The 25,168-nt window shown below is 54.9% G+C and overlaps 1 protein-coding gene across 16 annotated transcripts in view; it reads left to right on the top strand.

Moving 5' to 3' along the window:
• The window catches only part of CACNA1E (calcium voltage-gated channel subunit alpha1 E), a 111,487-nt gene that overhangs the window by 69,777 nt on the left and 16,542 nt on the right, over positions 1 to 25,168 (top strand). For 6 of the 16 annotated variants that reach the window (XR_011001965.1, XM_068199374.1, XM_068199373.1 and 3 more), the window contains exons 14-39: positions 35 to 147; positions 268 to 399; positions 708 to 780; positions 1,157 to 1,274; positions 1,557 to 1,624; positions 3,238 to 3,335; positions 6,335 to 6,391; positions 7,269 to 7,853; positions 7,960 to 8,234; positions 8,858 to 9,017; positions 9,540 to 9,669; positions 10,184 to 10,243; positions 10,514 to 10,620; positions 14,663 to 14,674; positions 16,028 to 16,124; positions 17,210 to 17,370; positions 17,765 to 17,902; positions 18,420 to 18,621; positions 18,818 to 18,982; positions 19,470 to 19,580; positions 21,049 to 21,132; positions 21,214 to 21,339; positions 21,517 to 21,582; positions 23,292 to 23,383; positions 23,523 to 23,688; positions 23,857 to 23,984. Coding sequence is in view for 15 of the 16 variants with exons in the window: in XM_068199374.1 (XP_068055475.1) it covers positions 35 to 147; positions 268 to 399; positions 708 to 780; positions 1,157 to 1,274; positions 1,557 to 1,624; positions 3,238 to 3,335; positions 6,335 to 6,391; positions 7,269 to 7,853; positions 7,960 to 8,234; positions 8,858 to 9,017; positions 9,540 to 9,669; positions 10,184 to 10,243; positions 10,514 to 10,620; positions 14,663 to 14,674; positions 16,028 to 16,124; positions 17,210 to 17,370; positions 17,765 to 17,902; positions 18,420 to 18,621; positions 18,818 to 18,982; positions 19,470 to 19,580; positions 21,049 to 21,132; positions 21,214 to 21,339; positions 21,517 to 21,582; positions 23,292 to 23,383; positions 23,523 to 23,688; positions 23,857 to 23,984 (3,524 nt within the window). In the remaining variant the exon portion in view is untranslated. Of the gene's footprint in view, positions 1 to 34; positions 148 to 267; positions 400 to 707; positions 781 to 1,156; positions 1,275 to 1,556; positions 1,625 to 3,237; positions 3,336 to 6,334; positions 6,392 to 7,268; positions 7,854 to 7,959; positions 8,235 to 8,857; positions 9,018 to 9,539; positions 9,670 to 10,183; positions 10,244 to 10,513; positions 10,621 to 14,662; positions 14,675 to 16,027; positions 16,125 to 17,209; positions 17,371 to 17,764; positions 17,903 to 18,419; positions 18,622 to 18,817; positions 18,983 to 19,469; positions 19,581 to 21,048; positions 21,340 to 21,516; positions 21,583 to 23,291; positions 23,384 to 23,522; positions 23,689 to 23,856; positions 23,985 to 25,168 lie in introns of all 16 variants that reach the window. The other 10 variants (XM_068199370.1, XM_068199377.1, XM_068199380.1 and 7 more) reach the window with 5 other exon arrangements.

The raw sequence follows: 25,168 nt of genomic DNA, 5'->3' as shown, positions 1-25,168 counted from the left end.
CTGTCTTTGACTTGTGGCTGTGTCTGCTTCTCAGGTCACAGTGGGAAGCATCTTCGAAGTGGTTTGGGCTATATTCAGGCCAGGAACCTCTTTTGGGATCAGTGTCCTACGAGCTCTTCGTCTCCTGCGGATATTTAAAATAACCAAGTGCGTACCCACCATCAGTGCCTGCTGCCTTCCGTCTCAGACTGTGGCTGCAGCCCAGATCCAGTCACTGCTGCTCTCCAGCATCACTGGCAGTGTTCCAGCAATATCTCTGTTTTCTAGGTACTGGGCATCCCTGAGGAATTTGGTGGTCTCGCTGATGAGCTCCATGAAATCTATTATCAGTCTGCTCTTCCTCCTCTTCCTCTTCATTGTAGTCTTTGCCCTGCTGGGAATGCAGCTGTTTGGAGGCAGGTATGTCATTTCAAGGCTGAGGAACAGGAGTTTCTTGGCGTTAAAGCCAAGTGATGACACCCTCTTCAGGGGCCCAGCAAAACTGTACCTTCCCCCTCAGTCTCCTCCCACACAAAAATCCCTGCTTGAGAGCTGCCTTTGAGCTGTGCTGGTTCTTCTAGCCAAGAGACCTTCTGGTTTCTGGCACCAAATGCTCAGGAGACCTTTTCTAGAGTGGGGAAAGGTCCTCCTAAACACAAGGGAACTGATAGCACAGCAGTCAGGTGTTTGGTGACCTTGGTATTTCACCCACATGGTTCCCTTTCCAGGTTTAACTTCATGGATGGGACTCCCTCGGCCAACTTTGACACCTTCCCTGCAGCCATCATGACGGTGTTTCAGGTAGGAGCTGAGCTGCCAGGAGACTCAAGCAAAGGGACTTGGCACCACCTGGTTTCTCCCCTATGGCTGGGAGGGGCTCTTTACACCAAACAAGTTCCCCTCTATCAGCTGTTGCTTCCTTCCTCTCCTCTAAAACAAAGTGGATGGAAAGAGACGGAAACTCTTCCACCTCTGTTACAGAGGATGAAGAGTTTCAAAACTCTTCTGAGGAGGCTTTAAATCCTCATCAGTGTGCAGTGGGATCTCCCTCAGGTGCTGCAGAGCTGGGTTATCTACTGCAGGGGGTCTCTGTGCATGGTGCCCGCACGTTGGTGGCACAGATGTGCAGGTGATGGGCAGGTGCAGGTGACAGAGCTGCTGCCGTGTGTCCCCGCAGATCCTGACAGGCGAGGACTGGAACGAGGTGATGTACAATGGCATCCGCTCCCAGGGAGGCGTGCGCTCAGGGATGTGGTCCTCCATCTACTTCATCGTCCTCACCTTGTTTGGAAACTGTATCCACTGAGCTGCTGTGCTTTCAGTGCTGACAACCCCATCTCCTCACCCTCTCTGGGGGCATCCCCCTCCCCTTCTTCCCCTCCCAGATGAGGGACACCCACCACACACAGGTGTGGCGGCGCTGGGTGTCCCACAGGCGGAGGAGGAGCTGCGGGGAGGTGCACTGAGGGTTGTTTCTGTGGGATGGGTGAGGAGTTTGTGCCTTTGGCTGGGCTCCTTGGGAGCTGCAGATACACATGTCCTTAACACACGGCTTGTGCATCCTTAGCTGCTCTCAGATACTCTGCTGAACGTCTTCTTGGCCATTGCTGTGGACAACCTGGCCAACGCTCAGGAGCTCACCAAGGTACGTTCCTGCTGCTCCTTTTCCTTCTCCCGTGGAGAGAGTGGGGGCAAAGCCATTTAGGCTTTGATTTAGGAAAACGCTTAAACCTGCTGGTCTTTCCAGGAACACCCACACGTCAAGTATAGCTTTAACTATTTCTCCATTTGAACTCCCCAGTCCCGTTTGCCATCAGTCAGATGGAGATAACCCTCATCTGTTGGGTGGGACCTGATGTGGGGACTGTTTTCTGCCCGAGCACTGTGGAAATGTGGAGTGGGAAGCATTTTTCAGTGGTGTCAATATTTATTCCCCATTTGCCCATAGGTCTGGGAAGCAGATGTGATTTAGGATGCAATTTAGGCTGGTGCTCAGCTGCTTTTAAGACCATGCTGGGGAATATTTGGGGAAGGCAAAATAGTTGGGGCACGATCTGGATAATGGTGAGTAGGAGAGAGCTGCAAGAGTCGTGTCCACTCTTTGGAGCAGACCAGTGATCCTGTGGTGCCCAGATTTTTGTGGAGCCCGTGTTACCCACTAGGAAGCTTCCACGCCGGTGTAAATCTGACCTGAAACGGGGCACGGTGCTGGTTTGCCTGAGGGCTGTGTGCCGGGGTCCTCCCACGGTGGCAGGGTGCAGATGGCACTTCCAGGGGCTGCCGGCTGCCGCTGGGGTGCGAGGGATGGGAGAGCAGCATCAATTAAGAGAGCGCTGGGTCTTTGAAAAGGCTGAATGCTCGCTAATGACTCCTAATGACATTCTTTGCTCCGGAGACACAACCATACTCATTAAAGCAATCCGGTCTCTGCCGGGGTCATTCATGGATGCCTTACCTCCCACTCGGTTTGGGGGATGCCTGTCTGGCCCCTGTGGCTGTGAAGAAGGGTGGGCTGAGCTGGTCTGTGCTGTCTGGGCTTGTCCCACCATGCTCAGCCCAGCTCTTGCCTGGAGTGGGCTGGGCTCACTTATTCAAGCAGCACTGATGCCTTGGGGAAGATCTGGTGTAGTGGGGAACCGGCATCCCCATAGCACAAGGGAAATAAAGTGTCTCTGGAAGCGATGCTTTAAAATTTCATATTTTTCAAATCCTGTACTGCGTTACTGCACAACTCTAAATTCCATATAAAGTGTTAGCTACTGTCTTCACATTTTGGTCACACACAACAATCCCTCTGGGCCTGAAACTCAAGGACACCCTACTGCCTCAGGCCCTGAAAAGTATGAACAAAAAGTGAATTGTGAGGGAGCAAACTGGGGGTACATTACTTCATTCCCTGAAGCTGTAATAATTGGAGGATTAACCCCTGATATGTAAATGGATCAAACTTATAATTGTCTGAAAAACTCGTGACCATTGTCCATCCTGGGTGTAGCCCCTGTGGGAGGCTTTGACTGCCCAAAGTGTACCTATTGAAGGTGTATCTATTATCCTTTAATAAAACCCCACGTTATTGTCTTAACCTTGCCTAGCCTTTGTTCTAGGTAGCCACTCCAAGGCGTCAGAAGTACAGGTCCCCCTCAATCCCTCAAGCCTTGGCATCAAGGGTTGCCCTGCACATCTCTCACTTCTCCTGATGGCTGAGCTTTCCCTCAGAGCCCTGAGACCCCATTGAGCAATGCCCTCTTTTCTCTGCAGGACGAGCAGGAGGAAGAGGAGGCCTTTAACCAGAAACACGCCCTTCAGAAAGCCAAAGAAGTCAGCCCCATGTCTGCCCCAAACATGCCTGCTATCGAGTGAGTGACTCCCCAACACCACCCTGGTGACCCCCCCAAGCCCAGCCAGGCTTAGAAGGGCACAGAGCTGCAGCAGAGCCTGGCCTGGCTGGTTGGATGGGCTGCCAACAAGAAAAAAGGGGTCCCCACATGGGGTGACTCCCTGTCTGGGCATCTTCCTGAAGATGGATGGAGGTCTAGGAGTGTGCTCCCCATGAGCAGCAGTGCTTTTAGAGAGGTGACAGTGTGGGGAACAGCTTTCCAGGGAGCTCCTGAAATTGTCAACCTCTACACCAAGCTGCAGACTCAGTGCTTGGGCATGGCAAAAATATGCTAAAAGAGTCTTTCTGCCCCAAATATAGAGCTCAATAACTCAGGGCTGATGGTAGGAGGCTGGGGAGGAGGAAAGTATCTCAAGTTATTCTTGAGGAGGGGTGATGTTTCCTCCTGGGGAGTGTTTCTTCATGGCAGAGCTGCAGGAGAGCAGCCAGGGCTGAGGGAGAAGGGAGCAGTGGTGTCACAAATCTCCCTCAGGCTCCTTCCTTGGGAGCGAATGCAGTTAGGAAAGATGGAGCGGGTTTGTGAAACCATGTTTGATTGTTCAAATATTTGATTTGGGTGAGAAAAAAAAGCCCCAAACCACATAAATCTCCAGCATGGTGTTAAGAAGCCTTGTCTCTGCATTTCAGCAGGAGAAATTTCTATTTTTCCCTTCCTAGCTGCCTTTTTTCTCTTTATTTCGCGATGTCATATGGTCTAAATCACATAAAACTTTCAAAGTCAACATTGGAACGAGGCGTTTTGATTTGTTTCCCAAAACAGTACATTTCAGTACAGCTGAAGGGATTATTTTTTTTTTCCCTCTTTTTTATTTATTATTTTTTTTTTAATAGACTCCCTTCCCAGGGAATTTTAGGTTTTGTTATGCTTTGAAACCCAGCCAAGCTTGTACACGGCAGAATCTCTTGCAGATTTGCTGAGAGAAACTGCTGTCTTCAGGCGAGTGCTGATCTGGGGGGGTCAGAGGCAGCCTTGGGAACGGCCCCCTCCCTGGTTTGGCAGTGGTGGGATGCTGTGGTCCCCCATCCTGCATGGTTTTAGGGGCAGCAGGAACAGGGTGTGCTTGTAAGGCCTGCCTGATCCCCTAGCAGACACAGATTTTACCCTGTATTGGGGCTGATGGGGTGTTCATAATAAATCTGTCTGCCCAGGTACAAGGGGGGTTTAGGGGAGAGGTGGTGAAGTCTGTATGTTGGCTCTGTTTCTGGATACCAGTGGGAATGTGTTGGATAAAGCGAGGGAATGGAGAACTTTAGGCTGCAGGAGAGGCTGAGGAATGGACAGATAGGAGAGAGGAAGAGGGGGAGATGGCATGTGTTAGGGCAGTAAAGGATTTGCCCACACTGCACATCCCTGACAGAGCTCTCTAGTCATTGCCAGATAGAGCTGGTTGGGAAAACAGATCTTTTCAACCTTTCCTTGTTGTTCTGGTGGCATTGAAAGGGGAGGTATTGATATTCATGGGGCTTTTTTCCAGCTCCTCCCACTCACCAGGATGGATTGGGGTCAGGCCCAGGCAGTAGATGCCCCGGGTCAGGCTTGATGGTATGGTCAGCCTCAGGTCTGGTGTGCTTTTGGTGGTGCTGAGCTTGTGGGGAGACGGTGGGGACAACACAGTGGTGGCCAAGGCAGAGCAGAGCTGGCACAGAAGGGAGCTCAGAGCCGGGCTCTGCCTTTGGACACAGGCAGCTCCATTCCACCCGGGTACCTAGCGCCTGCAGGTTGGCACAAGTGTTCCCGCTGGCACCGTGGGGATGGACGGGTGTTCCCACGAGGCCAGGGACAGCGTGGGTGGCCCTGGTGCCCGTGGGAGCGCTGTGTTTGTACACCTGGGTGCAGATGGCTTGGGGCTGCCAGGTGGGCGCGTGCGGGCGCTGGCGCACGTCGAACAATGCACCAGCATGCATTGGTGCCGGACGTGCCACGTGGATGCGTCTGGAGGCTCAGCAGCTCGTTGTGGGAATGCTGTAGGTGCTGGCAGCTCCAGCCCTGCCTCGAGCGTGGCACTGGGCCCTTCCCCTGCACGGGGATCCATGGAGACCATAATCACCAGCATGACTGGAGCACCTCTCCCGTGAGCTGGGGCTGGGAGGATTGAGGTTGTTAAGCCTGGAGACCTTGGAGCGCCTTGAGAGAGCTGAAGAGGGACTTCTGACAAGGTGGTTTTTTGACAAGTGATAGGACAAGGGGGAATGCCTTCACACTGTTGGGAAGTGGTCATGACAGCGAGCCTGCCAGAGCTCAAGAAGCATTTGGACGGTGCTCTCAGGCACATGGTGGGATTCTTGGGGTTGTCCTGTGCAGGGCCGGGAGCTGGATTCAGTGATCTTTGTAGGTCCCTTTGAACTCAGGATGTTCTGTGTTTCTACGATTGCACATTCTCAGGGCAGCGTTCTTGGAGCTGTGTGTATCCGAATCTTTTCTATGTAGAGGCAAAGGTCAAAGCCTGGAATCTCACCCTGCCAGCCCTGTTAACTTGCTCTGTGTGGGGGCTGCTCAGGTGACAGCAGCTCTGCGACATCTCAGCCTGGCCTTGTGCCTTGTGTTTGCTGGGGAAGTTCACGTTCTCCTCTGTGCTCCCAGGGCCGCGTGAGCTCATGGTGGTGGCTCTGAGCAGCTCAGGGCTGGCCTGATGCATTGCTTCCTCTTTCCAATTGCCACGTGTTTCTTGGGAGAAGTGAATTTGGAGCAGTTTGAGACAGCGGTTAAGTATCCAAGGATATCTTGGAGGTTCTGAAGGACCGGAGCCTGCGCTGCTCTCCCTGTGCATGATGTGGGGAAAGCTCCCAGGGAACGGAGTGCCAGCGTGAGTGTGGGCAGCCCGTGACCAGCGTGCCCATGGGAGCTCGCTGTGGATGCACAGGGCTGTGATGAGCCCTGCCCAGGGAGGGGGGACAGCTCTCTGCGCTGCCCACATGAGTGCAAGGAGGGGATTGAACCCGTTTGTTTTTCCTCCGCAGAAGAGACAGGCGGAGGAGACACCACATGTCGATGTGGGAGCCACGCAGCAGCCACCTGTATGTGGGCGGCGGGGGCGCGTGTCCGTCTGTGGCTCCTGTGCTGTCTGTGCGTCCGTCCGCGGGGCCGGGGCACACCCCGCTCCCCTCCGGCCTGGCCGGCAGGGACGGGAGTGGGAATTCATTGTGTGTGTGTGTGTGTGCTGTATCTGTGTGCCCCCGTGCTCCCCTCGGTGTGTGCGGATCCCCCCGTGCGCGGTGCCGCGGTGCCGGCGCCCGCCGCTCGCTGCCCGTGGGTGCGCGGTGGGGTGCGCAGTGCCCGTGCCAGTGTGTGCTCCTGGGTGTTTCCCTGTGCCGCGGGGGTGTCGGGAAGGGCACGTCTTGTCTTCTCCAGGGTGTTGCTTTACGACGCTACAAAGGTTTCGTGGCGTAGGCCAGAAGCAGCTCCTTGCCCTCAGACAGTCAAAATCGCTGCCCCTCAAGGCTCAGGGCAGGCTTTCTACCAGGGATGTGCTGGGAGAGAGGCGAGGAGAGGTCCCTGGATGCAGCAAGAGGGCTTGGCCCCTGTTTAAGTTGTCCCCAGGCAGTCACACAAGAGGAAGGTGGTCTCTGCCTGTCTGGGATAGGGCAAGGCAGGATGCTGGCTGCTCCCAGAAAGTGGACATACGACCTGAAAGCTTCAGGGCAGCGGCGAGGCTGCTGGGGCCAGTCATCCATCAGCCTGATGCTTTCTGAAGGGGCACAAGCACACTCCCAGCCCCATTTCCAGTCCCCGCCAGCACCAGAGGGACACTGAGGAAGCCTTAGCACAGCTTGTAACCCTGGCGGTGGCACTTCCTTCTGCCTGGGATTCCCAGATTAAATCTAGGGTGGGTGCTTCACCGGGGGGACGGTGTGGGCTGCCGGGATGGTGACCCCTCGCTGTCCCCCGTTGCAGGCGGGAGCGTCGCCGGCGGCACCACATGTCGGTGTGGGAGCAGCGCACGAGCCAGCTGCGCCGGCACATGCAGATGTCCAGCCAGGAGGGCATCAACAAGGATGAGCCGCCCCTCATCAATCCCCACGCCAGCATCTTCCGCAGGAAGAGACCCGGGGAGGGTGTCACCCTGGAGAAATGCGCTGAGGAGCAGGGCAAGGGCGAGCGCGAGGGACCCGAGCAGCCGGTCCCAGGGGCCAACCCCGGCGGTGGGGAGGACAGGACATCGCCACGGGCCAAGCGGGACATGTGGCAGCAGAAGTCTTGCCATGGGAACTGTGAGCCAGGAGAACAGGACGGGGCAGGAGGCAGCATCGAGGACAGGGCGAGGATGAGGCAGAGCCAGCGGCGCAGCCGGCACCGCAGAGCCCGCATGGAGGGGAAGGACACGTCTGGCATCTTGGGGAGCCGCTCGGCCAGCCAGGAGATGGGGCTGGAGGAGGCCAGCACCGCCGAGGGGGCACAGGACGGGGACCGGCGTGGGGACATGGCTGCAGCAGAGGCGCTGATTCCGGGGGAGCCAGAGGCGAGCGGGGAGTCCATCAGGTTGGTGCCTGCAGAGGTCATCTGGCTGCCCCCACAGCTCCTCCTATTCTCTTCTCCTGTCCCCATATCTTCTCACACCTCCTTTTCTCCCCTGTCCCTGCTGCAGGACAAACGGGGTCCCTGCTGGCGATGCCGATCTGATTGGGACCACCAAGAAGGGGAGCCCCCCACATGCCGCACCTGAGCTCTCCCAGGGGAAGACGGGCAACCTGACGGAGCAGGACTGCAGCAGCCCGGACACGAGCGAGCAGGCGCTGCTGGAGCCCAGCCGCACCGTGAGCCGCAGCGAGCCTGACCTCTCCTCCATCACCCCCAACACCGAGAAGGCCACCGAGAGCACCGCCATCATGATCGATGTCCACGACTCCGCTGTGGTACAGAGTGAGGACCCGTCTCTCTTTCCTGAGCCCCTCTCCCAGCCCTCGGGGCCCCTGTGGGGATGGAAAGCCTCTTGCATGGCTTTTCCTGTCCACATCCATCAGCTGGGGGGATCTCCTTGCTGCTTCTTGCAGTATCTCACCCCAGTTTTGCAGGGGAGCCCAAACGCTGATGTGCCAGCATCCCCTGGGGCCTGTGTCCCTTTCTCACCTCTTCCCATCCACCCCTTCATCTGATCCACCATTTCCCACCACCCCTTCATCTCATCCATCATCTCCCCTTCCTCTCTGCCTGGGCAAAACTCTCGTATTCCCTGTTTTTCCTGGATCATCTGTAGCCTCTGGCAGCTCACTGTCACTCAAACCCCTTAGCGGCATCCTCGCTGTCAAGGTGAGCTGCTTTAAACAGTGCTATTAATTAACCAGCAAGGTGAAAACTGGCCTTGCTAAACCCATTTCATCTGCTCCATCCCAGCAGCTGGTATGTTTTCTTCCTGCCTAGTCCCTCTCCCTGTAACAGCACAGGGATTCAGAGCAGGAATTCAGAGGAGGGTTGCCCAGGTGGCAGGGACACCCCAGGGTGTTGTCTGGGTGCAAGGTCGGGCAAAGGCTCTCGCTTTCCTGCAGTTAGCAACAAGACAGACGGCGAAGCCAGCCCCTTAAAGGAGGCCGAGACCAAAGAGGATGAGGAAGAAATGGAGAAGAAGAAGCGGAAGAAGGAAAAGAGCGAGACGGGAAAAGCCATGGTGCCGCACAGCTCCATGTTCATCTTCAGCACCACCAACCCGTGAGACGTTTTTCACAGTGGGGCTGGGGAGGCCTGCAAGGGGAAGGACCCCCAGACATCACCAAAACCAGGGAATCCCTGTGAGAAGGGAGCTGAGTGTCTCCCAAACGGGCTTGATAAGCAGCCACAGAGTTCCCCAAGCCCCACATTGCTCTCCCTCTGTGGCATGGCTCATGGCTCTCTCTCCCAGCTGCCAATTGCTAAGCTGGGATTTTTATTCCTTGTTTGTTATATTTACCTGCAGTTTTCTGCTGCCTTGTAGCTCTTCCTCAGATCCTGCAGCCTGGAAGAATAAGCACCCCAATTTCTTAGGGACTCTCCCTGCCAGGCTGTGGGACTGAGACAGCTGAGAAGAGGGATCAACAAGCCCAAACACCCCTTGGGCTCCCTTCTTCTGCACCTCAGGCTTTGCTGCCCATCTCCCCACCCTGGAAGGTGGCAATACGGGGTGGGCTTTGCACATGGGCTGTGGCTGTGGCCTGCCAGGGGCTCACAGGTGGGGTGTGGGCTGTGTCCCTGCAGGGTGAGGAGGGCCTGCCACTACATCGTGAACCTGCGCTACTTCGAGATGTGCATCCTCCTGGTGATCGCTGCCAGCAGCATCGCCCTCGCCGCCGAGGATCCCGTCCTCACCAACTCCGACCGCAACAAAGTGATTGCAACCCCCTCCCGCTGCCCCCACCAGTGCAGGCAGAGCTCCTGCAGGATTTTAGCTCTGTGGGATCTGTGGGCAGGATCTGTAGGATCAGGGCAGCCAGTGGTGGCACTCGTACCGTGCTGTGGAATCTGACTTCTCCCCCATCACCTTCTGTTGTGAACCGTGGGAGTCACTCTCAGCTTCCCACACTTGGGGTTTAGAGCCTGGGGAGAGACCAGGATGCCTGGTCAGCTGTAAAGTGGCTTGGACTGAGGAGATACTGGTGCAGGCACTGGTGTGGGGCACGTGATCCTGGCTAGCAGCGTCACTTGCATGGGGAATGTTTCCCTCCTGCCTGCACAGGCTGGGTTTGGGGCTGTCCTGAACTCTTAGGGACAAGGCTGTGTTGGGGACAAACAAACCAACTTCCATTCTACCCCTGAGCCAGGCAAGCTGCTGTAGCTGGGTGTCTGGGTGGGCAGGGTTTGCTCAGCAGCAGCTGCAGAGCACCTGTGCCCTCTGTCTGCAGGTGCTGAGGTATTTCGACTACGTCTTCACTGGTGTCTTCACCTTTGAGATGGTGATCAAGGTAAGAGCCCTGACAGGATGCAGCATCCCTGGGAAATAGTTCAGTTTTGCAGTTCTGGTCCAAAATTTAGATGGTGGAGACCTTAAAATCTGGTTCTCAGCAGTGCTGGTCCAGGGTGCTCAGCACCTCCTTTATCAGCCTCGAGGCTTCCACAAAATACAAAGTCCCACACCCAGGACACTGGGATGTGTCTGCAGTGTCCCTGTCCCCCAGCTTGGTGTCTGAGCTGCTCATTCCCTGCCTGTTTTTCTCTCTCTATCTCTCCTCCAGATGATTGATCAGGGCTTGATCCTGCAGGATGGCTCCTACTTCCGAGACCTCTGGAACATCCTGGATTTCATCGTGGTGGTGGGAGCACTGGTGGCTTTTGCCTTGGCGTAAGTGGCCCTTGTCCTTGTCAGCTCCCTGCCTTCCCTGGGCTGGAGCGGGAGAAGGATGAAACTGTGTGTCATGGCTACTAGACTCTGATTTCCTTTTGTATTTTATTTCTCTGCACCCTTCTGCTCTGCTTCTGGTGTGGCTCCTGGCAGTGATGTGTGGCTGCTCCGGAGATGTGTTTCTCCTTGTTTTTCAGAGGCTGGTGAGAAAGCAGGCAGGGAGCAAGGCAAAGCAAGCTGGAGATGCTAGGAAGAAGTTGGTGGTGCAAGTGGATTTGAAGCAGAAATCTTTGAGCAGAAGGGGCTGTTAGATAGGGGGGAAATGGCCTAAAGGTGCCAGAGCTGGAGTTACACACCTGCAATGCATCTTGGGGTGCACAGAGACAGCAAAAGCAGCAGCCTGCCAGGTGGAGCTGCCCTCTGAATACATTTTTGCTGGGAATGGTATCCCTGGCTGGTGACTTTTCCTCTGGTCTGAGGGGAACATTGCTCTGGACCCCTGCAGGAATGGGGATGAGGCCGGTGGGGTTTGTGCCAGCGTCCTCTGAGGCATCACGGAGAGGGCTGTGTGCTTGCCCTGCAGCATCCCCACTGAGCATTGCTTGGAGACTGGGCTCTGGCACTGAGCTTGTGGCCCCTGTGGGTACTGGGATGTCCATGGTGTCCGTGCCATGGAGGGCAGGAGCACGCAGGGGTGAATTTCCTGCTGCTCTGATGTGCCCTGTGCTGCTGGCTGGGGCAGGGGGTGCAGTGAGCTTAGGTCTTGTGAGGTGCAGTGAGGCTGTTCTTGTGGGTTTATTGTACTTAGGGAGGGATGTGTGCTGCCAAGGTGGTGCTTGCAGGGAAGGGGCATCCCCTCGTCCCCAGGGCTGTGATGTCCCATTGGTGCCCGAGGAGGGAGAGGAGGAGAGAGGAGAGGCTCAGGCTCCTTTGTCACGCTGTTGTTCTCTCTTTGTGACACCGGCAGCAGTGGCTGGTGACAGGGGAGGGCCTGGCAGCCATGCAGACGGGAGCCTTGGCCTTGTCCACAGCTCAGGTACCGTGCGGGGCTCTCGGGGTGCCCACGAGGTCCCTCGATGGATTACAGCCCGTAATCCATCCCTCCCACCTCACCCCGGACTGGGCAGCAGCTCCTCCTCCTGGTTCTCACCCACTTGTGCCCCTCTGGCTCGTTGCTTGTGCCTTCCTCACCCTACTCCCGCCATTCCTCACCCAGTGCTTCCAGCCCCTGCTCTGTCCTTGGGAAGAGCATGGGAGAATTCAGCTCGCCCAGCACAGGGATGAAGCAGCCCCTGGGCAGGGCAGGGGGCTGACCGCAGACCCCGGCGTGGGGAAGGGGCTTGGGGCAGCTTTGCTGCCTGGGGACAATGCTCTGAGCCTCTGGAAGGCCACACAGGCCACCACGAGGGTGGATGGAGTATCTCCAGGGTCTGGCTGATCCCTGCTCTGCCGGGACAGCCCCTCGGAGCGTGTCTGGCAGGGCTCAAGGGCATCAGCAGCCTGGAGATGCACTGAGTGGTTTGAGGAGGACAAGGGAGCCTTTTCCTTCCAAGGCAACATCCATCAAGAATTTTGATGGCTGAAGGAGCACAAGTTGTTGGCTCAGCCTGCTCCTGGGTGGAGGGGTGTCCTCACCAATGCACAGTAATTGCTCACTGTCCCCTTGCCCTCACCCCACAAGGGTGGCACAATTCCCGCGGTGGCCCCTGTGGCCCAGCACTGAGCATGTGGGGAAGCTGCCCGGCACCTTCCAGCCCTGCTTGCCACCTGCCTGCCTCCACCCTTCTTCCTGAGGGAAGGACGTTCCCTCTGGGCATGGGGCAGCTCAATTCTCAAGGGTGAGCACCCCCACTGGCCGTGGCACCGAAGCCCTTCCCGTGGAGAGGGCCTTGGCATCTCCACACACGTTTGCAGCAAGCACTGGTGTCTCCTGCTCTCTCTTGCAGCTGTAGCTGGGTAGACACTGAGCTGCTTGTGCCATGGACTGGGCTTTTTGTCATGTAAACCTCCAGTATTGTCCGTCTGCCCCACCTCCTGCGTGGCTCCTGCTGGAGGAGATGAGCTCATGGCTTCAGCAGTGAAGGGAACAAAGGCACCACGGTGATTTCTGATGGGTTCATATATTATAAAGCATTTATAAGAACACCTGCCTCTCCCCTCAGCAGCCCAGCACTGCCACAGCTGCGGGAGCTGCAGGATATTCACCAGCTCTCCATGTCCCAGCCTGCCACCCTCCCTCCCACCCTCCCTCCTGATCTCCAGGGGAAAACTCTGGTGGTGATGTTCCAGTCTGTCTACTTTTCTTCTCTCTCCATGAGCTCTTTGATGTGGGGCCAGGGCAGGGGGAATGTTCTCCTCCTTCTCCTTCTCCTTCTCCTTCTCCTTCTCCTTCTCCTTCTCCTTCTCCTTCTCCTTCTCCTTCTCCTTCTCCTTCTCCTTCTCCTTCTCCTTCTCCTTCTCCTTCTCCTTCTCCTTCTCCTTCTCCTTCTCCTTCCCCTTCCCCTTCCCCTTCCCCTTCCCCTTCTCCTTCCCTTTCCCCTTCTCCTCCTCTTCCTCCTCCTCCTCCTCCTCCTCTCCTCCATGGTGCTGGGTGGGAACAGCAGTGCCCATGTAGTGGCTGTGGCAACTTCCTGGATGAGAGCAGCTGGTGACTGAGTCCAGCACTTCCCAGTAGTAATGCTGGGATGTGCCATGCAGGTTTCCTGCTCCTTTTGCCTCCCCTCTGCACTCTGGTTTTCCCACAGGGGTCCTGAGTGGCCGTGTGCACAGCAGGAGGTCTTTGAGCTGGTTCAGCAGTGCCACCATCACCCACAGGCTGGCTGTGCCACATCCAAATCACTGAGAACCAAGTGTCCACCCACAAAGCTGTCTCTTTGTGAGCCATTGTGGCTTGTCCACTGCTCCCTCGGAGGCCACAAACCCTGAGAGAGGCTGTCTCCATTCATCCGTAGCTCTCCACATGGAAAGCTAATACATCAATCCATACAGAGCCTAAATAAAAAGCTGTAAATCTCCAAAGAGTTCATATTAAATTAGCTGAAATAACCAGAACCACAACTAAAGACCCTGCTTGCCTTTGCCTTCCTCCGAGGAGACATTTCACAGCAGTTTTGCAGAGCAGTCCAGGGGTGGTGGAAAGGTTGGTGAGAGGTTGAGTGGCCAGTGTGGAGCCCTTGGTGTGCAGGGGCCAATTACCCAGCAGAGGGGCCTCATTCTTTGCAGCATCTCCTTGTGCCCATTGGCACCAGGGTCTGGAAGAAAGAAAGACCCCTAGGTACTGCAAAATAACCTGGTGTGAGGCAGGTCAGGGCAGAGGTCCCACCACAGAAGTGCTGCAAAGTTAAATTGTCACCTTTTCAGCACACCTCCCACATGTTGGACTGACACACAGCCAGGGGCTGGGGTTAGTTTTATGTGGTTTAGGAAATGTTTTACTTACAGGCTTTGCCCCCAGTGCTGAGCACTCTGTGTGCACGTGGCAGGGACTTGGCTCAAACAGGGACAGAGGCTTGGTTACAACCAGGGACCTTGGAGCCCACCTTGGCTTGTCCAATTGAGTGTCCTGCTGCCTTGCAGGAGATCCTGCACTGCAGCTCTCAGTGGAGGTGATTTAGCAGAATTTGGGAGGGAACTATTGTGGCTTGCAGGTAGGTTCCCTTGGAGAACCCTGCCTTTGGCTCACTGACCCCACAACTCTTTGTCTTGGCTGAGGAGGACCGTGTGCCTTCCTGCTGTTGCCCTCTGTCCACTCCATGCAGGTTCCTCTTGCCACAGAGCTTTCACCACGTGCCCTCCACCCAAAACCTCCAGCAGGGAGGGCAGGAGGGGCTTCTGGACGACTCCCTCCCTGGAGGTGTGCCCCATGCTGAAGGGTACAACATGGTCTACAAGCCGTGCCTTTCTCCCGAGGTCTTGGGTGGTGGGCAGCTGCTGCAGGGTCCCCATGCAGCTCCCCTGACACTTTTCTTACCTTCCTCCTCTCTTTCTTTTTCCCTCTCTCTGCTGGTGCTGCTTGGTGGCTGCTGGGCTGGATCGCCGACAGGAATGCTTTGGGGTAACTATGGTGCTCAAGATCTTGTGGGATGCTGCTCCTGGGAGTGCAGGGGGGTGGGTGCCGGTGGAGGTTAGTCTGTCCCACACCTGGGCTGACCCTCAGCTGCATTTTCAGTGACTGCAGCACGCTGCTCTGCAGGCGCTGCTGAGGGCTGAAGGGATCCCCCCTCGGCAGGTGACAGACACTGCAGTTGGGGTGTCCTTGGTGACAACTTGCACCAGCCTAGTGCTGCCCTCAAACCCTCACCCCAGCCCTCAGTCAGATGCCCCAGGCCCTTATCCAGGCCCTATTTCTGAGCAGAACAGGAGCAAAGTGAGTCCTAGGTCCGTCTGTACAGTTGCTTCCCCTGCATGTGAGGGCTGTGCTCCTAGGGAGAGCTATTAATTAGTGGTTTTGTTTACATCTCATAATGATTAAGCCCATTATTGTACTCCCTGTTGCATTAACCCTCGCCAAGGAGCTGTGTAATTGGGAGCATCTGTTGTTGCAAGTAATTTCCTTGATGTTTTTCAAGGGTGCCTGGTGGATCCAAGCTGTGCCACCTTCACCAGGACCTCGCTGGTCCACCCTGAGATCCAGTCTTTAGTTAAAAGAAATAAAAAACCAAAAAAAATGGTATAGTGGTCAGGGAATAATCATCATATGCAAGAAATGAGGGTCATGAGGGGGCTTTTCTAAAGAATTCTACTGGTAAGCTCTGCCTCCCTCAGCTGACTTGGGGTAAAGGCAAGAATAGCCCTGATCTGGAGAAATCTTTGAGATCCTTTCAAGGGTCCAAGCCCTGTGCCTTGGTCAGGGACACTTTCCACTAGACCAGGCTGTTCAGGACCCCATCTAACTTTGCCGGGAACACTTCCAGGGATGAGGCACCCACAGTTTCCCGGGCAATGTAGACCCCACTGAGCAAACCTCCCTCCTTTTATTCTGAATTTCTTGCAATGGGTAGGAAACAATTTGCAGCGGTGGTGACCCTGCGCAAGCCCCATTTGCAAACAGCGTGTGCCCGAAGGAGGGAAGCAAAGCCCATGCCCTGCAAACCTCCTGGCACTGCCTGCCCCAGCCCTGGCACTGCTTCCCACAGCGAGGGGTTTGTTAAGGTCACTGGAAGGGTGCTAATCCCGGGAAAGAGAGGATTGCCTTGTTTTCCAGCTCTGCCGGCTGTCAGCGCGCGTGTTGGAGGGGCCGCGTTTAGGTGGGCTGAGAGCTCAGCAGTGTTTGTGCCCCTCCTGTTCCCATCTTCACACATGCTGGGGGGTGTTGTCGGCAGTTCAGCTCTCCAGGGCACCCAGGTCTACAAGGTTATTGTCTCTCTGTTCCATTTTTGGGTGCGTGTGCTTCCCTCCGACGTGGCAGGACCAACAAGGGCCGGGATATCAAGACCATCAAGTCTCTCCGTGTTCTGCGGGTCTTGAGGCCCCTGAAAACCATCAAGAGACTGCCCAAGCTGAAGGTAATGAGCTCCATCTCCTGCCTTACATCCTTTTCTCTTCTCTGGGAGCATGATTTGCTTGTGAGCAATAAACAAGTTGTTTTCAAAGCTTTTGGGGTGCTCTAGGGGCCCCATCTGCAACCACAACACCCTTCAGGCTGCTTCATGTCTGGAGGTGCCATGAGTTTTTAAAAGCAAGCCTGGACCACTGCAAGGTGTCCAGAAGTAGTTTCTCTGCCAGTGAAAGTGGGGCTTGAGTGGACAAAATGGAGAAAAGCCTGGATGTTCTCCTGAAAAATAGGCTGCCCTGGTTTTGGAGAGCTCAAATCTCTTTGCAGAGTTTTTCATCTTTCCCACCAGAGCAGGTTGCAAACAGCTTGGGGTTTTGTGTGCTGTGCTGTCACAGTGTTGCACTGCAGAGGGATTTCCCATCTCAATAATGGGATTATTTCTGCATCACAGGTAGGATTGTGAATTTCCCTACCTTAGCTGATAGGGTACAGAGACAAAAAAAGAGTATGAGAACAAGGAAGCCCTTTTTTTTTTTCACTTGCAAGTGGTTTGGCTGATGGATGAGACCCAGGTTGGCAGCCCAGAAACATGGGGGTTGACCCCAGCTTTTCTTCCTGATCAGTGGATGGAGTCAGCCCGTGTCAGTTCCTTTCTGCAAGTGCCTGTCTCCATCATGCAACAGGGATAAGGACAATCCCCACTTGAAGTGCTGAGAGCCAGGGCTGAGAGCACTAAAGAACGTGCTGCTGTGGCAGGCAGAGGTATTTGCTCTGCCTTGTTATTTGGGGTGATGTGAAATGATGAAGTGTTCGCTAATTAGTCTTGAGTGCTGCTAATTGCATCATTAGGATGGTCCCCCGTCTGCTTCCCTGGTTGCAGAGAACACAGAGGACACAAATATCCATCCCTGGTGCTGTCTCAGGGGCTGCATGGTGCCTACACATGTGCTGTGGGTGCTCTGGGTGTTAACCTCACTCACAAAAGAGCTTTTGGCCTGGGAGAAAGCCCAGATCTTTCCTTCTTTTCCCAGCAAGTAACCTGGTCTTGGTCCAGGGCTGTGGGTTCCCCAGGGTGAGCTCTGACCTTTCTTCTAGGCTGTTTTTGACTGTGTTGTGACATCTCTCAAGAACGTCTTCAACATCCTCATTGTCTACAAGCTCTTCATGTTCATCTTCGCCGTCATCGCCGTTCAGCTCTTCAAGGGGAAGTTCTTCTACTGCACTGACAGCTCCAAGGACACGCAGAAGGACTGCATGTGGGTGCCCTGTGGAGTAGCTCTGGTGCTTCTGACCCCTCTGGCAAGGGCAGGGTGCTGGGTCATGTCTGCTGTGCGTCCCTCTTAAGAACTTGGCCATGATTTGCTCCTGGGGACAGCATGGGCTGAGCCCTGTCCCCAGTACTGTGGCCCCTCCTTCTGTGGGGTGCAGAGCCCTTAATTTGCTCCTCTTCTTTCTTCCTTCTCTCTTCTGCTTTACTTTCCCCTTCTCTCTCCCCTTCCTCATGGTTGTTATCCAGCTTCTCCCCATCTCTACCCACAGGAGGAGAGGTGACCCCCCCACACACACACACTGCCCCCAACATTCAAACCCACCATCCCATACTCTGGCAACTCAAAAACCCGAGGTCACTGCTCCCTCTCCACCTTGCAGAGGGAACTACGTGGACCACGAGAAGAACAAGATGGAGGTGAAATGCCGGGAGTGGAAGCGGCACGAGTTTCACTATGACAATATCATCTGGGCTCTGCTCACCCTGTTCACCGTGTCCACCGGCGAGGGGTGGCCCCAGTGAGTGCTCTGCTCCATCTGTCCCCTTGAATAGGGGTGGTCACCCTGTTGGGGTGGTCAGGTTACACCCAGTGAGAATGAGAGAGGAGCTGATGGGCAGGGAGGCGGAGAGAATAAAAAATTATGCCAGCACAAAAGAGCTTTTAGCCCCGCTATGAGGCTGGGGTTAGCTTCTTCCTTAGGGAGTGAATGATGGAAAATGCCTTTTCTGCATGGCCCAGAGATATATTTTAAGTCAATATTAGGGATAACAGTAGGACTGGACCTCTCTAAATGCTTATGTGAGTTTGGGCAATATTTTTTTCTCTGTGTGCAGAACACGGGAAAATCCATTTTCCATCAGGGACGCGGCAAAGCACCTTAAAACAAGCTGTAGCCATTTCAAAGAGCCATCCTTGAAAGCAGATTAGGACAGAGCTTTACCTGGCCATTATACAAGCATGGACAGAAAGAGCTGGGTCCCATTGGAAGTGCTGGATGTATCCCTGGTTGCTTTTCTTCACCTCTCTGCCCACAGGGTGCTGCAGCACTCGGTGGATGTGACGGAGGAGGACCGTGGGCCCAGCCGCAGCAACCGCATGGAGATGTCCATTTTTTATGTCGTCTACTTTGTGGTCTTCCCTTTCTTCTTCGTCAACATTTTCGTGGCTCTCATCATCATCACGTTCCAAGAGCAAGGAGACAAAATGATGGAGGAGTGCAGCCTGGAGAAGAACGAGGTATGGTCTGGGGAGGGGGAATGAGGACATTTCCATGGGGTGTTTAGCAATTTGGGAGCTTGGAACTCCCTTGCTATCGAAAAGGTGAGAAACCCATGAGCCAGCTGCCTTCACAGATCATGGAGGAAAGACTTGTGGCAGCCACCAGCACCTCCCAGGCATCCATGGGGGTCTGATGGGTGTTATTTTGTTGCAGAGGGCCTGCATTGACTTTGCCATCAGCGCTAAGCCCCTGACGCGGTACATGCCCCAGAACAGACACACCTTCCAGTACCGCGTGTGGCACTTCGTGGTGTCCCCGTCCTTCGAGTACACCATCATGGCCATGATAGCGCTCAACACCGTGGTGCTCATGATGAAGGTGAGCTGGTGATCAGAGGGAGGCTGTCCTCTTCGTTTGGAGCAGTTGGATCAATCAGGATGGGAGCAGAGGGAATTTTGGTTGTGGAGATGCTTTGAGACAGTGTAAATTCTCTGGGCGCAACCATGTGAAACAACACAGGAACCAAAGTGCAGGTGGCACCTTTTCTAAAAGAAATTACCCAAATTATTTAGACCTCTTAATTACTGCAGGCAGATCTGGATTTCCTCTGTGCTCCCTTCTTAGAAGAAGTGGCATCTGTCCTGGGAGAGGGGTGGAGAGAGTAAGAAGGAAATGTTCTTGAGGCACTCAAGGCAAGGAACATGGACCATCACAGGTCTGTCCTGCGGGAGGGGTGAGGAAAGGAAGGAATTCTGGAGGCAGCCAGGGCAGCAAACATAGGCCATGTCAGGCTTGTGCTGGGACAGTCATCAGCCACGAGGCTGGCAGACCCCCTCCTGGCTAGTGCTGTCTCTGTTTCCATCAGTACTATTCTGCTCCATACACCTATGAACTGGCCCTGAAGTACCTGAACATTGCCTTCACCATGGTCTTCTCCTTGGAGTGTGTCCTCAAGATCATCGCTTTCGGCTTCCTGGTGAGTGCCTGCTCCTGTTCTTTATGAGGGTGTTAATTTGCACTTTGGCAGTGCACAGATCACAAAGGGAAGGTGTTAATAATGTGAAGTTGCTGTTACTTATTTTGGATCCTGGCCTGAGAGCTGCTTTTGGTCTGGAGTCCTTTGGTTCTCATTGCACTTCCCAGTGCTGGATGCTGCTGGTGGAAGAAGCCACACTGCTGCTTTACTTCTTGCCTTGTGCTCTGTGCCTGGACCGTGCAAGTTCTGTGCTGCTGCTCTGTTAGAGTCCACTGCTGCTGCACAGGCTGGTGGCTGTGCTCCCTTGTCCCCACAAGTCAGGAGGTGCTGGTGCACGTCTGTCCTTTGGCTGTACCTGAGCAGCAGTGAGACCTCCCTGATTGATTGACAGTCCTCGAGCTCCCAGCTGCTCATTTGGGATCTGAAGCCATGGATTGTTGTTTCTTCAGCTATTCTTTGCTGCTTATGGAAGACAAAGTCCACTATCAAGAGGGTTTCTAGCCACCCTCCTTGCTCCCAGTAGCACCAGTCACGGTCACGTTTGGTCTTGTGCCAGCTGCTGTGTGTTTGGAGTTTTTCACGAATGGGACGGGATTCTGGCGTTCATTCCTTGAGCTTTATTGCAGCATCAGCCTCATTACAGGGTTGAGACAATAGAAAGACAGCAAAAGCTCACATCTTGCCAACAGCAGCCAAAGATTTCTTTGTTACAGAGCATTTAAAAAACTTTCTAGCCAATAGCATATTGCCAAAGTTTACAGACAGTTGTTCTAGCCAATCACTAAAAGCACACGTACACCTGCTTCACACAAGGCTTTCTTCTCTGCTCTCTATTAACATACACAATATACCATTATTAAGCTTAAAACCTTCTGCTATCTTGTTAGACATATTTTTCTGCAGTCTTAAGGTCTATCTTAGCCAAGCCTAAAACTCAAGCTATTGTTTCATGTCCTTGCTTGCTGTACTATTGTAACTTTTACTACGTTCAGACTTTGCAGCTGTAGCTACTTCTAATTTCTCTGCTCTTTCTCTTTCTGAGGCCTGCTTTTACAGCTTTCTGAAAATCTTACCTTTACTATTTCCCACACTGCTGCACAAATAGCAGGGGCTGAGATGTGTCCTGGTGTCTGTGAAGAGGAGGGCAAAGCAGCCACCTGGCTGAGAGGGTCAATGTGTCGAGCTGCTGCAGCCTGACCTAGGCTGTGGCTACTTTTCCTGCTCCCATTTGCCAGGGTGGTCTGTTGCATGCATGAATCATCTCCCAGGAAAAGCTGCTTGCTGCGGGCATGCTCAGGTCTGCCACTGTCTCAGACACAGGACGGTGTTCCAGACTGTGGCTGCATACAAATGGACTGCGAGGTCTCCACCACTGGCCATGAGCAGCTTTGGCCCGTGGCCCAGCACCTTCAGACCTGCCATCCCTGAGCTCAAATCCCCGTTCCCTGTCTCCCTCTTTCTTTTGCAGAATTATTTCCGGGACACCTGGAACATCTTTGACTTCATCACGGTCATCGGCAGCATTACAGAGATCATCCTGACGGACACCAAGGTGAAGCAGGGCTGGGAGCAGTGGGCTGTGGGGTGGTGGTGGGAGCTCCCACCTCCCTCTGACCCTCTCATCTCCTCCCAGCTGGTGAACACCAGCAGCTTCAACATGAGCTTCCTGAAGCTGTTCCGGGCTGCTCGGCTCATCAAGCTGCTCCGCCAGGGTTACACCATCCGCATCCTGCTCTGGACATTTGTGCAGTCCTTCAAGGTCAGTCTCGTGTGCCCTGGCCTCTTCCCAGGCCACAGGGGTGTGGTGCTGCTCCCAAATGCAGGCTGTTCCCACGGCCTTGTAGGAGAGATGGACCAGCACAGCTCACCTGTGTGTTCTGTACTCCTCTGGGGCTGGACCTGTGATGATGAGATGACTCATCTGCTTCTCTTGCAGGCACTCCCCTACGTCTGCCTGCTGATTGCCATGCTTTTCTTCATCTACGCCATCATTGGGATGCAGGTGAGACAGATGTGTCCGTGCGTCCCTGTGGCACAGACGGTGACATCAGCGTGTCCCCAGTGTTGCATGCAGGAGCCAGCCTTGTGCCTGCCTGTCATTGCTGCACCGAGCCGCAGTGCCAGGAGGGTGCTGAGGATGGAACAGCTCCTCTGGGAGCTGCAGGGCCCTGGGGAAACTGCCATGGGTTTGTTCAGTCAAGCTGCACAACTGCCTTCCCAACTGGTCCCTTTGGGGATGTGGCCCTGGGGACTCAGCTGGGCGCCTGCCATCCATCTTGTCCCTGCAGCTGCGCCGCTGTCGGTCTGTTTGGGTGCTCACATTTCGGGCCCTGCCGTGATCTCCCAGCTGCTGGGGGTGTGCAGAGCACGGGGAGGCCTCAGCTTCACAGGCTCCAGCTGGTGAATAAGAGGCACGTGAGCCGAACCCCTCAGCCCCGCACGTGCCGCAGGGCTGGCTCGCCTCTGCTGTGACTAAATCCCACGCTGGAGATGTGACAAAGTATCCTCGACGGCGAGCACTGGGGATGTGGAGCTGCCCGATGAGCTGCCACGCTACCCAATGCCTCATTTCGGGGTGACAGAGGCCACTGGCTTGTGCTGCTTGGCAGCTTTGCTGTGTAGATCTTCCAGTGGCTGATTTTTGCCACCCTGTCCTACTCACCTCGGCACTGGCTCCAGGTGTTCTCCTAAACAGCCGCCATCTGACTCAGCCCCCCTCCCTGCTGGCTGGTAGTATTAGATTTATTTTTTTTATTTTTTTTTTAACACCATTGTGAACAAATCCCCAAGCAGTAAAGTCTGTGGGCGTTATTTGAGCAAAATAGCTGGAGGCAGAAAATATTCTACAATTACACATTCCAAAAAACCTGTACAGGGAAAAAATACTCTGCAGTTGGTGTATTTTTAGGTTCAGGGAAAGGGGAATAAATATTTAACAGTAATAACAGCACATATTTCCAATTTAGGCACTTTACGAATGTTCGGTATGTCTTACCACAGCCTTGGCTGAGGGTTGTTGTTAGAATATTGTCCGTTGTTTGATCTTTGTTGCCTCTCTTAGCCCTGGGGATGGTGCGGTCTGTCCCTTCCTCCCTGAACCCTTCCCCACCTTTTTTGCAGTGCTGTGACTGACCCCACCATCACAGACCATTTCTCCACCAAGGGAAAAGCTGCTGGGAGTGTCCAGGAGTGTGACCCAGCACCCACCCAGGACAGCGGGACTTTGTCCCTGCCCCTCCAGCGTAGCTGGGGTCGCTGGGTGCCGTGTGGTGCTCAGATGGCATCAAGGGATGGATGTGGAATGGTTGGACTCAGCTGATCCCAGGCCCTTCCATGCTCCTGTTTCCATGGTAGCTCAGCCTCTCGCAGCCTTTGCCACCCACAGCAAATCCCTGCCAAAGAGAGGAGAATCTCCTTCCCCGATGGCTGCCTGGCACCAGCTCCTTGGCACGCTGGCTGTGCACCAGCCTGTGTTTGCTGGGGTACTTTTCGAGCAATCACAGAGTCAGAGAATGCTTTGGGTTGGAAGGGACTTTGAAGGCCACCTTGTCCACCCCCATGGCAGGGACATCTTCAGCTAGATCAGGTTGCTCAGAGCCCTGTCCAACCCAACCTGGAATGTTCTCAAGGATGGGAATGCGAACATGCAGCTGCTTCCCTGGCTGATGAGATCTTGCCTGAAGAGCTGAGCCCTTTTTCTCCCTTCTGCAGGTTTTTGGTAATATCAAACTAGATGAGGAAAGCCACATTAACCGGCACAACAACTTCCGCAGCTTCCTGGGCTCTCTCATGCTCCTCTTCAGGTGAGCAGCCGTGGAAAACATTCCTTCGCCTGCCAGAGATGCGTTTAATTTGGGCAGGGGGTGGTGAGGCTTCTCCTGGGGACATCCTGACTCTGTCCCGTGCCACCACGAGCTGCTGACAGGGCTGTGTTTGGAACAGGAGTGCCACCGGAGAGGCGTGGCAGGAGATCATGCTGTCCTGCCTAGAAGGCAAAGGCTGCGAGCCGGACACGACGGCGACATCCGGGCAGAACGAGAACGAGCGCTGCGGCACTGACCTGGCCTATGTTTACTTTGTGTCCTTCATCTTCTTCTGCTCCTTCCTGGTGAGTTGCCTCCTCTGAGAGCTCTGGGGATCCCCCTTGTCAGCACCCCAGCCATCAGGTCATCTTCCATCGCCTTCCCACAATCACGCCTTCTTCTCTCTCCCTTCCCTTCGCTGCTCCCTCTCCCCTCAATTTCCTTTCTCTCTGCCTTTCCCCACTTTGATTTAGATGCTCAACCTGTTTGTGGCCGTCATCATGGACAACTTTGAATACCTGACACGGGATTCCTCCATCCTGGGCCCTCACCATCTGGATGAGTTTGTCCGGATCTGGGCAGAGTATGACCGAGCAGCGTGGTATGTAGCCAGCTCCTTCTCTCCCAAGCAACCTCTCAGAGCTGGTTTTAAACCAGGCTCTCTGTGTTCTAATGGAAGTGTAGTTCTCAGTGATGTCTGGGACAGTCAGGGATGTGCTGCTGTCACCCGTGGTCACAGCAGCTGGTTCTTCTACTGGTTGGTGGCACAGGCGTCTTGGGTGATGTTCAGTTTGCCATGGGGTGTTCATCCTGAGTGCTGGACGTTCCTGCTCTTCCTCTCCTCCCTGCCCCGCAGGCAGATCCCTCTCAGCCTCCTTTCCTGTCCCCATGCACCAGCTGGGAGCCTTTGCCCTGAGACTGGCTCCATCCCTTGCTCCCCAGCAGCCACAGCTCCTGATGAGAGCAGGGCTGAGTGGGGCTTGTTCCCACCCGTGGGGATCTGCTGGGCTCCTGGCAAACCACCCGCACAGGGCCTTGTTTGGGGTGTGTTTGGGGAGATGTGCTCTGTGCTGGCCAGCCCACTCAGCTCTCTGGAGGTGGGAGGGCTTTGGCTGCTGCACTCCTGCCCTTGCTGATGAGGACTTTGGAGAACAGGGCTCCCGTTTGGAGGCAGCAGCTTGTTCCCAGCAGTGGATGGGCTCACAGGGCCCACACACACCCTGGGTGGCAAGATTTTGGCCCTGCTCCTCCTGCTACTGCTGCAGAGGCCTTGCTTTCCACTGCTCCTCCTCCTTGGAGGGTCCCAAACATCCCTAGAGCAATGGGGAACCTTTGGCAGCTCTGGGAACATGTTTGCCCTTCACTCAGCCCCAGCACCACCAGGGTGCCTTGTGTGGCCCCTTCCAGAGCCCAGGGACTCCTTGGGGCTGTGATCCACCACTGCCAGGGAGCCTGTGCCATCTTAGCTCTTGGCCTTGGCAACCCCACACACTCCTTTTGGAGACTCTCTGCCTCCATGTCCTGCCCTCAGGAGACCAGCCCCAGCCAAGGTATTTTTTTGTGCCCAATATCAGCTCCAACCAGAGAAAGGAGAGGAGGTAGAGCAGTGAAACACCCAGCTGCTCGCTCTGGGGTGGCTCTTGGGAAGGGTTTATCCAGGCTGGGCACTTGATTCTCTCATTGCACATGATCGTGACCTCGGTGTCCAGGAGCCACTGTAAAACAAGCCTGAGCTGTCCTGTCCATGCCATGTGCCCCTCTGATTCCTGAGCAAGCCACGCTTGT

The sequence above is a fragment of the Anomalospiza imberbis genome, chromosome 9, assembly GCF_031753505.1.
Source record: "Anomalospiza imberbis isolate Cuckoo-Finch-1a 21T00152 chromosome 9, ASM3175350v1, whole genome shotgun sequence".
NCBI lineage: Eukaryota > Metazoa > Chordata > Aves > Passeriformes > Viduidae > Anomalospiza > Anomalospiza imberbis.
This window is presented reverse-complemented; position numbering and strand designations above follow the sequence as displayed.